Source organism: Cydia amplana, chromosome 10 (assembly GCF_948474715.1).
Source record: "Cydia amplana chromosome 10, ilCydAmpl1.1, whole genome shotgun sequence".
Lineage (NCBI taxonomy): Eukaryota > Metazoa > Arthropoda > Insecta > Lepidoptera > Tortricidae > Cydia > Cydia amplana.
The window spans coordinates 10,974,912-10,989,192 of NC_086078.1; the positions used below are offsets into that span (position 1 = coordinate 10,974,912).

At 36.6% G+C, this 14,281-nt stretch overlaps 1 protein-coding gene across 1 annotated transcript; it reads left to right on the forward strand.

Moving 5' to 3' along the window:
* Positions 1 to 1,064: 1,064 nt before the first annotated feature.
* Positions 1,065 to 13,193, forward strand: LOC134651422 (circadian clock-controlled protein daywake-like). Its single transcript, XM_063506527.1, has 5 exons — positions 1,065 to 1,214; positions 2,936 to 3,170; positions 5,673 to 5,803; positions 10,061 to 10,210; positions 12,980 to 13,193. The coding sequence occupies exons 1-5, from the start codon at positions 1,154 to 1,156 to the stop codon at positions 13,129 to 13,131; spliced, it is 729 nt and encodes a 242-aa protein (XP_063362597.1). The 5' UTR covers positions 1,065 to 1,153; the 3' UTR covers positions 13,132 to 13,193.
* The last annotated feature ends 1,088 nt before the right edge of the window (positions 13,194 to 14,281 follow it).

Genomic DNA, 14,281 nt, shown 5'->3' on the forward strand with positions numbered 1-14,281 from the left:
ATTATTCAATAAATTACCCTTGAAAATAAAAAATGCATTTATTTCATAACTTTCTTACAGCAAAAACATGTTTTTTCGGTAAAATTTTGGTTTGATTCTTTTTTCATTAATCGAAGGTGTTTCAAGGCCACGCCGCCGATTCGCCGCCGCCGCCGACCAATTTTGACCGGCGCGCCGCCGCCGGCTATATGCCTATCGGCGCTCATATCTAGCCCTGACCCTTCCCAAACAACTTTCAACGGGTCATCAAGATGCAATATTTTGCACGCAAGTGTGACGCTGACGTTCTAAATGTTCAGTATCTGCAGAACCATCAAACAAACCGTTCTTAAAAGTATATCCTAACTTAACATTGTCTTCGGTTACCGCGATATGGAAAAGGATACGTACAATATATCGATAATACATCCCGACGTTTCGTACCCTTTACAGCAGCGGTCGGCAACCCGCCGCCCGTGAACCTGTCACTTGCGGCCCGCGACCCTCCCTGGCTATTTTTTATGTAATATTGACAAACGACAATGTCTGATAAAGTCATAAATATTAACAAATTGCGGCCCGCGTCAACTTCGTTAACTACTATGTGGCCCTTGGCTGCTAAAAGGTTGCCGACCGCTGCTTTACAGCATTCGTGGTCAACTCAACGGGTGACTCCCTTTCCATAATATTATTGTATGTCCAAACTTTATCAATAAGTACGTAATCGAATACTTAGCAGGTTCTTAAAATACAAAATTCTTAAACTTCTAAATTGGTTCTAAAAAAATCCATTTTTTTTGTTTATCAAATTTTGTAAATTTTATTGAAAACTACTGTTGTAAAATTTATTTAAAACAGTAAATTTGTTTATAAACCTACAACTCCTACGAGGTAATTAATTGTCTTGCAATTTAAAAAAACGCCAATTTTATACTTTGAACTTAGGTACGGAAAATGAACGCAAAATTTTCCTATTTTTTTCCCGATCTCGTCTTTAGTCTTATACCGACATAATAAAAGATAAAATAAAATATTAATCATGTTTATTTACGTCATAGGAGGCGTCACATCACAATATGATAATAATGCGGTTAGTTTGCCGACATAAAAGAGGAGAACATTGATATTTTAACGGCATTGTGCAAGAACTTTTGGCGAGGGTAACACGTTCACGATGAAGTTGGAGTTAATTTTTTGTGCAATCTGTATAATTGGCTCACGAGCAGCTAATTTACGTAAGTGCTAATTTTAAATTGGTGAAACTAGTTATAAAGGTCCCTTACCCCGATCGAACAAAATAGTTCAACTAGTTCGATATCCGTCATAAAGCTCATAAATAAACTGTTGTAATTATGTGCATGTTCCTCCTCCAAAACTTAACCAATCGTAAGCAAATTTGGAAATATGAATGATTATGAAATTATCTGTGTCGGACCGTTTTGCTTTTTTGGCTAACTGGTATCAGTTTTGAATACCACGCCTCTCATTGCGGCAAAATAAATTAGGCCATTTTGGCCATGTTTAAAGGGCTCTAGCGCCTTAAAAAACAAAAATATCAAAAAAAGCAAGACGGTCCGACACAGATATTGACAATAATAATCTGTGTTGAAAAAATCACTGCACTAGCTTCTAAAACCACGGAGGAAACAGTCGAGTACATTTGTATGGAGAAATTACACCTCCTGTTGGCTCTTAAGATTAGGCACCAGGTACCTAATACGATAAAAGAGCGCTAACTGAATTTCATGAAATAATTTTCTTACTGGGTTTTTCAACCGTAATATTATGCCATTAACTATTCTTAAGAAAATTATTATATGGTTTTTTAATTGTAACATAATCTCACTGACAAAGGCCTCTAAGTAAATTTAGATATAAAAAGAATAATAAAAAGTTCTAATCTTAGTCATTCTTGAGTACGAGTACTACGTCGCTTCCATTTATTACGTTTTCTTGGGCTGTCTCGTTGTCTTTCTGTAATCAAATCTTACGACCCATTTTCCGATGTTCGATTGATCGGAAATTTTGATTGCACACTTATTTATCTTCCTAAGATGTAAATATACGATTGCGCAAACATTTTTTCACAATTTTTTTATTAAAATATAAAATAACAACCACAAAATGTACTTACTTTATTTTTTTACTGCTAAATACCACTTTAGCGAACAAATCAACATTGTATTAATTCTCCCTTGTCATGCCTAAAAGCCAATAAGTATCATGTTATCGGTATTCCTTAAGCATCGTTTACAATAGGTTCTTGGTCCTTTTATCCTAAAAGGTTAAGAAAAGTTTCAGCCATCCGCTGTCGGCTGTGTCGTTTCCATTATATAGGGCGTTAACTTCAGAAGGGCTGGCTTCCTTGGGGGCTATTATCTGTTCCAATTTAGGAATCACTTTGACGGTCAAAAACAAAGAGGGTGCCTAACAGAGCACTTCCTTGTAGCGTGGAAATAAATTAATCCGGTGACCCTTGTCGACCCGATTGCAGCCCTAGAAGACTTGTGGGCGCCTAAATAGGTGTTGCTCACTTCATACCGCGCTTAGAAATCCAATATAGAGTGAAGGGCGCAAAAGGACCATTACATACGTATTGGCTCTCTCAGTTCTTAAATAAGGTTCCTAGTTATGACCTTGTTGTTGGTTCCTAGATATGAACAGTAACGGATTAACGTTCTAATCGCGGCGGTAATACACTTCAATTGACAGTGATGTCGCCTGCGTTAACGCTGCAACAGTAACTTTGCAGTAACAAAGGCCTTTAAGGCGGGATTCCACCAGTGTGCGGCACTGAGCGGCATAAGCATTTTTGTACTGAATATGCTTGTGCCGCACACTGGTGATGGAATCCCACGTCTAAACTAACTTATATGCATTTATTGACATTTCAAATCTTGTTAAAAGTGCAAAAACCTACATGTTCAATATTTTTAACATTGTGTTTTGTTTTTAGCATCATATATTACGCCATGCTCAAGGAGCCTGCCCATCAACGAGCTGACGGAATGCGTTACGACGGAGGCTCGAAGGATCCAGCCTGAGTTCGCAAAAGGCATCCCAGAGTTTGGTCTACAACCCATCGACCCTCTGCCACTCGATGACATAGTGGCCAACGCGGGAACTTTCGTCATAAGGAGCAAAAACTTACTTTTGAAAGGATTGAAGAAAATGGAGATTCGTGAAGTCAAGTATGTATTTCTAAAGCAACATAAAGAGTTCCATCCCATACCAAACCAATAACCAACAGCAACAGTCGCATTCGCTCGTGGATTACGACTCTCCTTTGAAGTGGTTACTCTCTGAGTCAAACATATTTCAGAAAAGGTTATCTGTAGAGACTGTAGACAATATGTTAAAAGTCAACGACTCTGGTAAATGGGCGTTTTGTTTTTTGTTGTCCCCTACACTTTTTTTTCAAATTTGGGACTTTTTATGTTATTCCTACTCAGAATCACGAGCTCTTTCTATCCTAATAGGAGAAAAAAAGTATCCCAAAATTTCCATACATTTTTCGATCTTTCCATTCCGCGACCGCCATACATAGTCTATGAAAAATGGTGACGTAATGGAAATAAAAACCTTAGGACACTTTTTTCTCCTATTAGGATAGAAAGAGCTCGTGATTCTGAGTAGAAATAACATAAAAAATCCCAAATTTGAAAAAAAATTGTAGGGGACAACAAAAAAAAACGCCCAAATATATATCACGTTTTGCGTAAGTAATTAAATCTCATGTACAAAAAATGTTTCAAGTCTGTAAGGGCCGGTAAAGTTAGGTGCTTCGACGATTCGTGTCAAAAACTTGCGTTAGTTAATAAACTAACGCAAGTATCAGTTTTAGGAATCTGAACACAGATACCTAAAACTACTTATCCGTTTTAGATTCAGTATCAGTTTTAGGTAGGTATCTGGACACAGATACTTAAAACTGATACTTAAGTATGGATAACTAAACACATATTCATACAGAACTACCTATATTTATTCATATAGAATACAAAGTGTTGGTAAATAAATAAACTTAGAATAAGATTATAATATTACAATTACCGTTGAAGGACTAGCAAGGCTGAAATGAATAGGTATAAATACTCGTAATTCCATATTCAGATTCAGATTTTATTATATCCATAAACAATACATGCAGTGACAGGTATATATGTGTGTTAGGTAGTTAAGGTAGGTACAGTCACGAGATATACATATTTGTATCTTACCGTAGTATCACTTAATTTTCGAATACGTCGTACAACGTACAAGTAGTTCTTTTGTAATTTCACATAAGCGTACAACACATTTAGGGCAATTTTTCAAGTAGACTTAATATAAAACGCTAGTATAATTCTCTAAGTTTCAAATCCTGCCACTAGTAGAACAATATTTTACGCACAACTTGAGTAGGTTCCTACTTAACAAACATATTTTGAATTAAATACCTAGTTGTTTGTCTTAAAACAATACCTATACTTAGATGTACATTTCTACACTTGGTAACAAAAAGTCCTTGTAAGTCTGATGTGCAACAGTTCGGTCAAAAATATTCCAAAGGCCACCTCGTAAACAAACCATGAAATGCAAATGTACCATATGGTCGCTTAGCAAGGCAATCCGGTTATTTGTAATGTGTAGTTACAATGCTTAATTTTTTGGCACAACAAAATGTTCATTGAACTTTTTGGTAGGTAAATATTAAACTGTATTAACGACGTGAGTTTCAAAATGACCTATAATAATTATAGTAGATAATTTTGCTAGACCACGGGTTTACTGTAATATGACTATTAGAAATAGGGATAGAAAATATTTATTTGGCGTAAAACATTACATGAAAAAACAACAGAGTTATTAATTACAAGCAGGTACACCAAATAGGATGCTACTCAGCATATTTCATGCTTGCCACAGGCAGGTATTGAATGATTGTATAATTCTCAAGCTTATTGGATTGGACATACTTCACATGCTTAATTTCGAGTTGTGTTTCTTCACTGCTTCGTCCTACCTTTAGATCATTAAATTTTTCACATTGTTCGATCAAATATGGGATGTCAGAACTTTATATTTATTTCTTCATTTATTAAATGTTTATTGTTCAAAAGAAAACCTTAAACCAAAAAATAAGGATTCCCACCTTGGCCACCGGTGGACTTGGTCACTTTTTCTTTAGTGTTTGATATCAATTCAGTTTATAAAAAAGAAGGATCCCAAGGCTTTTCTCCAAGGATCATACGATATCCAATAACGGGTCGGACCACATGAAAATGCTCTTATGAGTATGCCTTCTCCTACTCCTCAGCTGATATTTATCCAAGAGTGATCCGGAACATGTCGAGGATCTGAAAAATTCAAGCTTTGAAATGGATTGCTTATCAGCTGATCTGCTCGATTTTCCTTGAAATAGACGCCACAACGCGCACAAGACGCCGCAAACAACCTAAACATATTAGGAGATCCCAAACACCGTTGAACGTTTTAATAAATAGGTATTATACAAACAGTTTATTACACCGACTCTCGGAAATACCCTATTTTTTGTGGATTTTCTGTATCACAAATATAAACCAGTATCCACAGACCATTGTGTGCGTCATATTTTGTTTATTTTTCCTACTTAAAAGTTGCATAACTTCCTTAATAGGCAAAAAGACAGAAAAAACATGATCTTTGATGATAACCATGGCCTGTTTCAGATTCAACTTGGACAAAAACACCGGCTCCATGAAGCTGTTCGGCAACATGACCTTCGTGGGTGACTACGAGACTGATGGCGCTATCGTCCTCATACCTATCAAAGGAAATGGGAAAATTTCCGTCAAATGCTGTAAGTGCTGGTATTGCTGGTAGTGGTGGTAGTGGTGGTAATACACGCTGTTATGGTTAACCTCCCTACACCCGTTCTTTAACCTTTGTATAAACCTACCTGCGTCTTCTCAGGATAAAGCTTAGTTACATTACGCCAAATACTTAGGTATCTACAACTACTGAAATCAAAGGATTATCTTGAAAGTTTTTATTATTTATGGTTATTTTCAAAGGGCTACCTATTCATTATTCAGTCTACAATTTCTTGACCTATTTTGCTAAAAAAATAGATGAACACTTATTAGCATGAATCTGCCTAAAGCGCAAAGAGACACTTTAGCCCGGTTTAATGCCAACAGCAATCGGCCTCCGCTGTTCGTGCCAAGCCCGTAAATAAAACTTATTACTAAGTTACTCTTTTTTTATTAAATCGTATCTTCATGACTATTATAGGTACATATCACTTTCCTCTTAAGTAGGTAAGAGACCACTATGATTTTTATGTTTTCAAGTTTAGGGTCTTAATGTTTTTTTTTCATTGCCCTCTTCAAATAAGTACCGTAAAATGGGGTGAGTAGGGTTCGCGGGGAGAGTTGGGTTATGAATGGGGAGAGAAGGGATGAAAGGGGGGTGAGATGGATTTTTAAGGCTACTGCTACAAAAATAATGTATTCCAATTTAAAATGGAGCTATAGTAACACTCATAATAAAAAAAATCGATCCAACAATCTTCCAAAATCACCTTTGTATAAAAACCCAACTCACCCCAAATACGAGGGACTACGGGGTGAGGTGGGTTTTCCTGTTTATCGTCAAAGTTATGAAATTGAACTACCCAAAATAAAATAAAAACTAAAATACAAACGTCCGGAACGCTTATTATCACCATTCAGTTTGCATACGTAAAAATAAAATGTTATCGAGGTTTGAATGTCAGTTTTGCGCCTACTCACCCCATTTTACGGTACTTGAAATATTTATTACATACTCTTATTAGAAATCAGAAATCATTTAATGCGAATCATGGTGTATTTACAATCAAATTATATAATACCCTAAAACGAGCATTGCAAGATGCAGCGTCTGTTCGGAAAGAAGAGTCGTGGAATGTATTGGGTCCCATAACTAGCTACTATAAAGGGGCCCACCGATTACCAGTCCGCCGGACGATATCTGCCTGTCAGTTAGAACAAAAAGTTGACATTTCCGAACAACTGACAGGCCGATACCGTCCGGCGGACTGGTAATCAGTGGGCCCCTTATGAAGCTATCTAAGAGATCTGTCATTGACATTTCTGTTTGTTAGAAAGAGTAATTTTTTTTGTTTGAAGTACTTATTGAAGTACATATATAGTTTGTAAGAGGTTGCTAAGTGTAAGGCCTGAGTGGACGCTCGAATCGGCGTGCATGTTAAACAAATGCAAACGTATAGGAGCGGCCTTAGTGCACGCTGCTCAAATTACTTGTGAGCCCGACGCCACGCTGCACGCCCCGCCGAACACTCCGCTTCGAGCGTCCACTCAGGCGTTACACTAAGTTTTATGAATAAAGGGGATACCCCTTCTACTTGTTTGTTGTAAGTACCTATATATATATTAAAATAAAAAATAAAACGATAGGCGAGAAGAAATTTAATCAGACTAACATCTTTTGGATGTTTTTGTGATTAAGCTTTAGCTCAATAGGTAGGTATACAGGCTTTGCTATAATTAAGCCAATAAATTCTAATTTAAATTACCGTGTTATTCGTGTCGTTAGCATGAATTGTCAATTTACTCAAAATACTTATCTTTGCGAACGATCCAAAGTTTGCCAACCCAAAGGCAGGATGATGATTACGCAAATATCTTCACAATAACCAGAAGGGGACGTGTTTAATTACTAACGGCAAATTACAGCGCCGGCTTGAAATTACAACGATAATTGGCCCTGTCATTTAATCACGAAATTTAGTATCACCAATGGTAATAATATTTATATTTAACTACCTAGGCGCTCTATTTACATAATATTATTGTTCAGTGAGGTAAATATCGACATGTGATCTTATATAATAACTATAGAAATGACTTTTAGATAAATAAAGTTAGGCCAAGAAAAGTCTGCAACGATTTTGATAGCACACGCAGTGCATGTGTTATTTTAAACGTCAAACTTCTATGAAACTACGACATATAAATAACACTTGCACTGCGTGTGCTATCAATATCGGTGCAGATTTATCTTGGTCTAATTCTATATATTTTACTTGCAGTATTTAAAAACCTTAATCGTGATTTAGACGTCTTTATCGCAAAAAAATGTCCGTGCTAAAAGCTAGACTAATGCGGCAGGCCTATAGGTAACAGTCAGTAAACAATAATACAAGATGGTGTAAAAATAAAAACCCGTCTTTAAAATTTGCTCAAGGTAAAACATGAGTGGTATCGTATTGTGATTCAGATAATCAAATATCAAATAATCGGGTTTATGGACTTAAATAAGCGGACGAACGAACATTAGGTACAGGTGCGTTTATTAATTTGACTAAAATTATGAGTTTAAATAAATAAATATTATAGGACATTCAATCAATCAATCAATCAATTATTTATTTCTTTGAATGTGGTTTTGTGGTTTGTTTACATTAGTAGAGTTGTGGTGGTTCCTATGCTACCTATGCTGTTATTATTGTGTTGGTTTAATAAATAATTTTTATTGTTTTAGTAAAGATGTAATAACACAATTTTGTTCAGCACATCCTGCCCGAACAGGCATAGAAATAGTGAGTTTTACCTAAACTGCATGCAAGTAATGATTATGTACATTAAATTTTACATTAAATTATAAGTAACATCAAAAATATTAGTCATAAGAGTCACAAGAAAACAATAATATCATTCAATAAAAGTATACAAATTGTTAATAATTGGTTGTCAAATAATTAGTTCTACGTCAAATTATAATAATATTCAAGCCTAGTTTAAATTGTTAAGGAGCTTCTAGGAACTCTTTTATTGAGTAAAAACATTCATCGGTCAAATAGGTAGTGAACAGCTTCTTAAATCGATGAACCGGGAGATTTCTCATATGTATCGGTATTTTATTAAATATTCTTGGTGCCATTCCGAAGAAGCTATTTCGCATTAATGCCGTTTTCATAGGCTGAATGTATAACTGTCCCTCATATTGAGGGCGTATTGGCTGATTACGTCTCTCTGATACACTTGTAAACAAATCTGGATTTCGTTTTACGAATAGAGCTACATCAAGTATATATAATGAAGGCAGTGTTAGAAGTTTTAGTGATTTGAATAAGGGAATACAACTATCTCTTATATCTACACCGCAGATGGCTGATGTATCTCTTTTGGGCTATAAAAGCGGCCTCGCGATTTACAGAGTTTCCCCAAAAGATGATGCCGTATCTAATTTTTGATACTACTAGTCCGTGATATGCTACTAGAACTGTATCACGATTGGTTATTTTAGACAGTCTATTAATTCTTTCTTACACAGATTGACTAAGTCCCACAGTAAGTTCAAGAAGGCTTGTGTTGTGGGTACTCAGACAACGATATATATAATATACAAATACATAAATACATAGAAAACACCCAAGACTCAGGAACAAATATCTGTGTTAATCCATAGAGAAAAAAATACATAGAGTGCTCACTCCATACATCAGTTTTAGTACCAAAAAGACTATTAGCATCTAGCATCGAGTAGCGGAACTATCAGTACTGCTACATCTATTGTCAAGTAGCAGTACTAATAGTTCCGCTACTCGATGCTAGATGTAGACACTGAAATTAATAGTCTGAACTGATGCATGGAGTGAGCACTCTTGTCTTACTATATTTCTCTATGGTTAATCACACAAATAAATGCCCTTACTAGGATTCGAACCCAGGACCGCGGCTTAACAGGCAGGGTCACTACCCACTAGGCCAGACCAGTCGTCGTCGTATAGTCGTCGAGTTTGAGTAGGTACAGTAATAGGTACGCCAGTACGCATCATAATATTCGTATGTCCGTCTATGTACTACGTACTACGTCGCAATTCTGAAATGTTGTGACATTCCAAGGAGTTCACTGTAGGTAATAATACTTAATGACTCAACGAACTAAGTGGTTTACACTTTTACAATTTCTAAGCATATTCGGTGTATTTCGGATATTTTTGTCAGTTCACCAAGTAACATCCACTTTTCACAAAACCACACACATTTTTACACTTGCCCCCAAAGCATCAAATTGACCTATGGGTGCTTAATATTTTATTTCATTACAGTGGATACCAACATCCTAATCAAGTATAAGCTCCGGAAAATCAAGGACGCCAATGGAGTAGAACACCTCGAGACGTACGATCTCAAGCAGACTGAGCAATACGGGCGTGTGGTGTTCCATCTCACCAACTTACCGGGTGGAGAAGCTATCGGTAAGTGGAATACAAATCATAAACGTTGCGGTAAACGGGCGTTTTTCCCGTGGATAATGTACATACAGTCAGCAGCAATAGTTGCTAAGCGGACGAGGTGTTCAAAATGATCTTGACATTCTTGACGCGACTTTATTGTTAAGAGAATAAGAGCGCGTCAAGGTAATTTTGAACACCTCGGCCGCTTAGCAACTATTGCCGCTGACTGTATCTTAAAATAAACCAACGATGTGGGCACATTTTGATCTCGTCATACATCATTGAGGTTTTTCAGTTTAAGTCAATGTATTCTATTGATGACTACAGGAAAATCTGGAAAACGCACAACGTTAACTTATAGGTACGAGGGGTGTTCAAAATATTCTCGGTATGAGAATGAAAACAAACAAGTACGAAAAGTTTGATATTTTTATTTTTCAATATACTCCCCCCCTATGTTCATACACTTAAAAGATCGATCAATTATTTTTTTTAATCCTGCATAAAAATATTTTTTATCTTTGGTGTAAAAATGCTCCTCCACTGCCGCCTTCAATGCTTCATCATCGGAAAATTTATTTCCACGCAGATCCTTTTTAAGATTGGGGAACAAAAAGAAGTCGCTGGGGGCTAAGTCCGGACTATACGGTGGGTGAGTAACAGTTTCAAACCCACATTCAACAATAGCTGCCTTGGCAATATGAGCAGTATGGACGGGGGCGTTGTCATGCAGAAGCATAACACCTTTGGTTAACTTTCCTCGCCTCTTTTCTTTGATTGCATCCTTTAATTGACGTAGAATGTTAGCGTAGTACTGTCCTGTGATATTTACACCTTTTTCTTGGTCAGACTGTACGAAAGGGGGGGCTGGGACTTAGAATTTTTTTTGACAAAGTGGTATCATTATGACACTATTTTTAAATGATTGTAATGTGTAGATCACGTCAAAATAAGCATCTTTTATTGGAAAAACTTTTCTCTAAAATAAAAAATGGCCGAGTTAGACGCGACCAAAGATTGATGTTTTTAAAGGGAGCTGGGACTTGTAAAATTGTATTATTATAAAAACGTCGGTTCTGGCGCTTCGCCGGCCGCTGCCGCGGCACGCTCGCTTCGCTCGCTCGGCTCGCGCGCTGTATGGTCGCAGTTCTACCTAACACTCCTCCTCGCTTCGCTCGTCGTCGTACCTACTCCGACCTGCCTTAAAAGCCTGGCCTGCCTTAAGCTCTATCTCCGCCATTTTCAGTTTTAATAAAAAGTTTTCCAAGTAAAAGTTGCTTATTTCGATGTGTTCTATACATTAAAATCATTTAAAATATATGTCATAATGACACCACTCTCAATGAAAAATTTCTAAGTCCCAGCTCCCTTTAAAAATATCAATCTTTGGAGGAGTCTAACTCGGCCATTTTTTATTTTAGAGAAAAGTTTTTCCAATAAAAGATGCTTATTTTGACGTGATATACACATTACAATCATTTAAAAATAGTGTCATAATGACACCACTTTGTCAAAAAAAAATCTAAGTCCCAGCCCCCCCTTTGCTACAGTCCAACCTTTTTCTTTATAATCGATCAGTAATACTCCTTCAAAATCCCAAAATATCGTGGCCATGACCTTGCCAGCTGAAGGGATGACCTTGAACTTCTTGGGATGAGCTGAACCCTTAATGTGCCACTGCATGGACTCTTGTTTACTCTCTGGGTCATAATGATGAACCCAGGTTTCATCTCCAGTAACTATTCTTTGCAGCACCTCATCAGGATTTTCACCGCACAGGTCAATAAAATCGGAACAACAAGCTACACGCATGTCTTTTTGAAGCCGAGTCAGCATTCGCGGAACCCATCTTGCACTTACTTTTGACATATTAAGATGGTCATGGATAATATCATGTACGGTACCAATAGAGAGATTGGTTACTTGTGCTATAGATTTTACCTTCACTCGACCATCTTCCAATATAAGTTTTTCCACTTTATCAATATTTTCTTGTGAAGTAGCTACTACAGGCCGGCCAGGTCTAGGGTCGTCTTCAACACTCTCCCTTCCACGTTTAAACTCGCTTGACCACTTTTGAATGGTAGATAAAGAAGGAGCAGACTCACGGTAAACACAATCCATTTCCTCTTTTATGGTTTTTTGATTTTTGCCCTGTTTTGTCAAGAATTTTATCACGCATCGATGTTCTAATTTAGTTAACATTGTCAATTCCCACATGATGTTCATGTTTGTTCAGCAATTGCAGAAAAACAAAAGAACATCTCGGTTCGAATTATACTTTTTTTTAATGTCAATGAATAAACCTTAGCGGCCAGTAACGAAAGAAATTTTAGAAGAGGTTGTAAGATATCAATACCGAGAATATTTTGAACGCCCCTCGTAACTATAAAATAAGTTTTTGAACCGCTAACCAAAACTTAGCGCAATCTAAGCGCAAGGCGCAACGATCTCGTGTGGCAATTAGAACGACACTCCATTGGCCAGTACATTCCATGTTTACCATAGTTATAACTGCAATAAAAACTGTTCTTGTGACCTTGAAGGCGATTCCGAAATTTTTAAGTACATAGGTAATTGTAATTTTTAATCCTTCATCTCATATATATGGCGTCACATCTAATATACCTTAACCAACCTTACTTAACTCATAATTTGTAGTAAATACCTACTTTATAACCTGTATGTAATATGCCATTCAATTATTCTATGATTTTACGATTCTACTACTTGAGTGGTTTATAAAACAATAGGTAATTGCATAGGGTAATTGTTATTGTTTATTTCCAGGAAACACGATAAACCAGGTGATGAATGACAACTGGAAGGACCTGATCAAGCAGCTGGGGCCGCCGTACACCAAGGCTACTGCCACCAAGGTCCACGAAGTTATTAACAAGCTTTATTCTAATGTTCCATTTGACCAACTGTTCGCGTTATAAGTTCAAGCAATATTAGCATTAAGGTGCGTCCAGATGTGTCAAAAGCGAGCCGCCATTCACAAGTCGCTACCACGCCGTAGAGTCTGTGCAAAAAGAGATGAGTTGTGGAATATAATTAAGGCAATTAAGGGAATCAATACATTCTCTTTCCGCACAGACTCTACATGCGCTGTTCTTTGTAAAGATTTTTGCGAAAGGTTTGTACGCGTAATGCGCGCGAGCATACACTTCGCTAACGAGCGTATTCGCGGTGCGTTCGCCAGATAGGGACGCATCTGTGTGGCAGTTAATGATAAGTTCATGTGATGTAGTACCTAAGTATTATAATATATGTTAATAGATTTTAACTAGGTAATATTTTTTTATAGTTTCATTACCCATTATAATTAAATGTTAATTTTATAAGTGGTAAGTCACTATTGGGCTGAAGCGCTTCACAGATGCGAAGATTTAAAGATATTCTACATCCTCCAGAGATGCATTTATTTACATTGGTTAATTTATTTAATTGGTAGGTATGTACCTACTCATTTTACAGCAATAATTGAAACCATTTCTAAAGTAGAAAACGTCTGCCGGAAAAATCCTACTACATACTAAGATATTTTTTGTTCTGTGTACAATTTTAGTTAATTAGAGATTGATGATACCACAGACACACTCATATTTGAATTTTGTGGGTCTATCTATGCTTAGGTACATACATTACATATTTACCATGTATTTTATTAAATAAATGTAACAAAAATAAATAATTAATATTTGAAGTCTCGATTTATCTTTCCATATCTCGGATTTTTAGGTATTTGACAGTTAAAGGAGGAGCGAGTGCCACATACTACTTATCCCCTAACTAATGGGCTTCCCCAGCCCGGGGGTGACTTGTGTAAATGCATTAACCCTTGCGTCAAAAAAAAGGTTTGACAGGTCTTCCGTACATTTTAGATCATAGTTGCAAACTCTACTCGTAACAGTCGTAACCTGTAGGAATAGAACTGACAAAAGTAAAATACCGTAAAATGGGGTCAGAAGGGTCAAAACTGAAATTCAAACCTCGATAACATTTTATTTTTACATATGTAAACTGAATGGTGTATATAATAAGATTAATAAGTGTTCCGGACGTTTGTATTTTAGTTTTTATTTTATT

Excerpts from the sequence above, each read along its gene's own strand:
- LOC134651422 (XM_063506527.1), top strand. The coding sequence starts at position 1,154 with ATGAAGTTGGAGTTAATTTTTTGTGCAATCTGTATAATTGGCTCACGA. Across the intron at positions 3,171-5,672 it reads ATGGAGATTCGTGAAGTCAA|ATTCAACTTGGACAAAAACA; the intron begins GTATGTATTTCT and ends GGCCTGTTTCAG. Across the intron at positions 5,804-10,060 it reads GAAAATTTCCGTCAAATGCT|TGGATACCAACATCCTAATC; the intron begins GTAAGTGCTGGT and ends ATTTCATTACAG.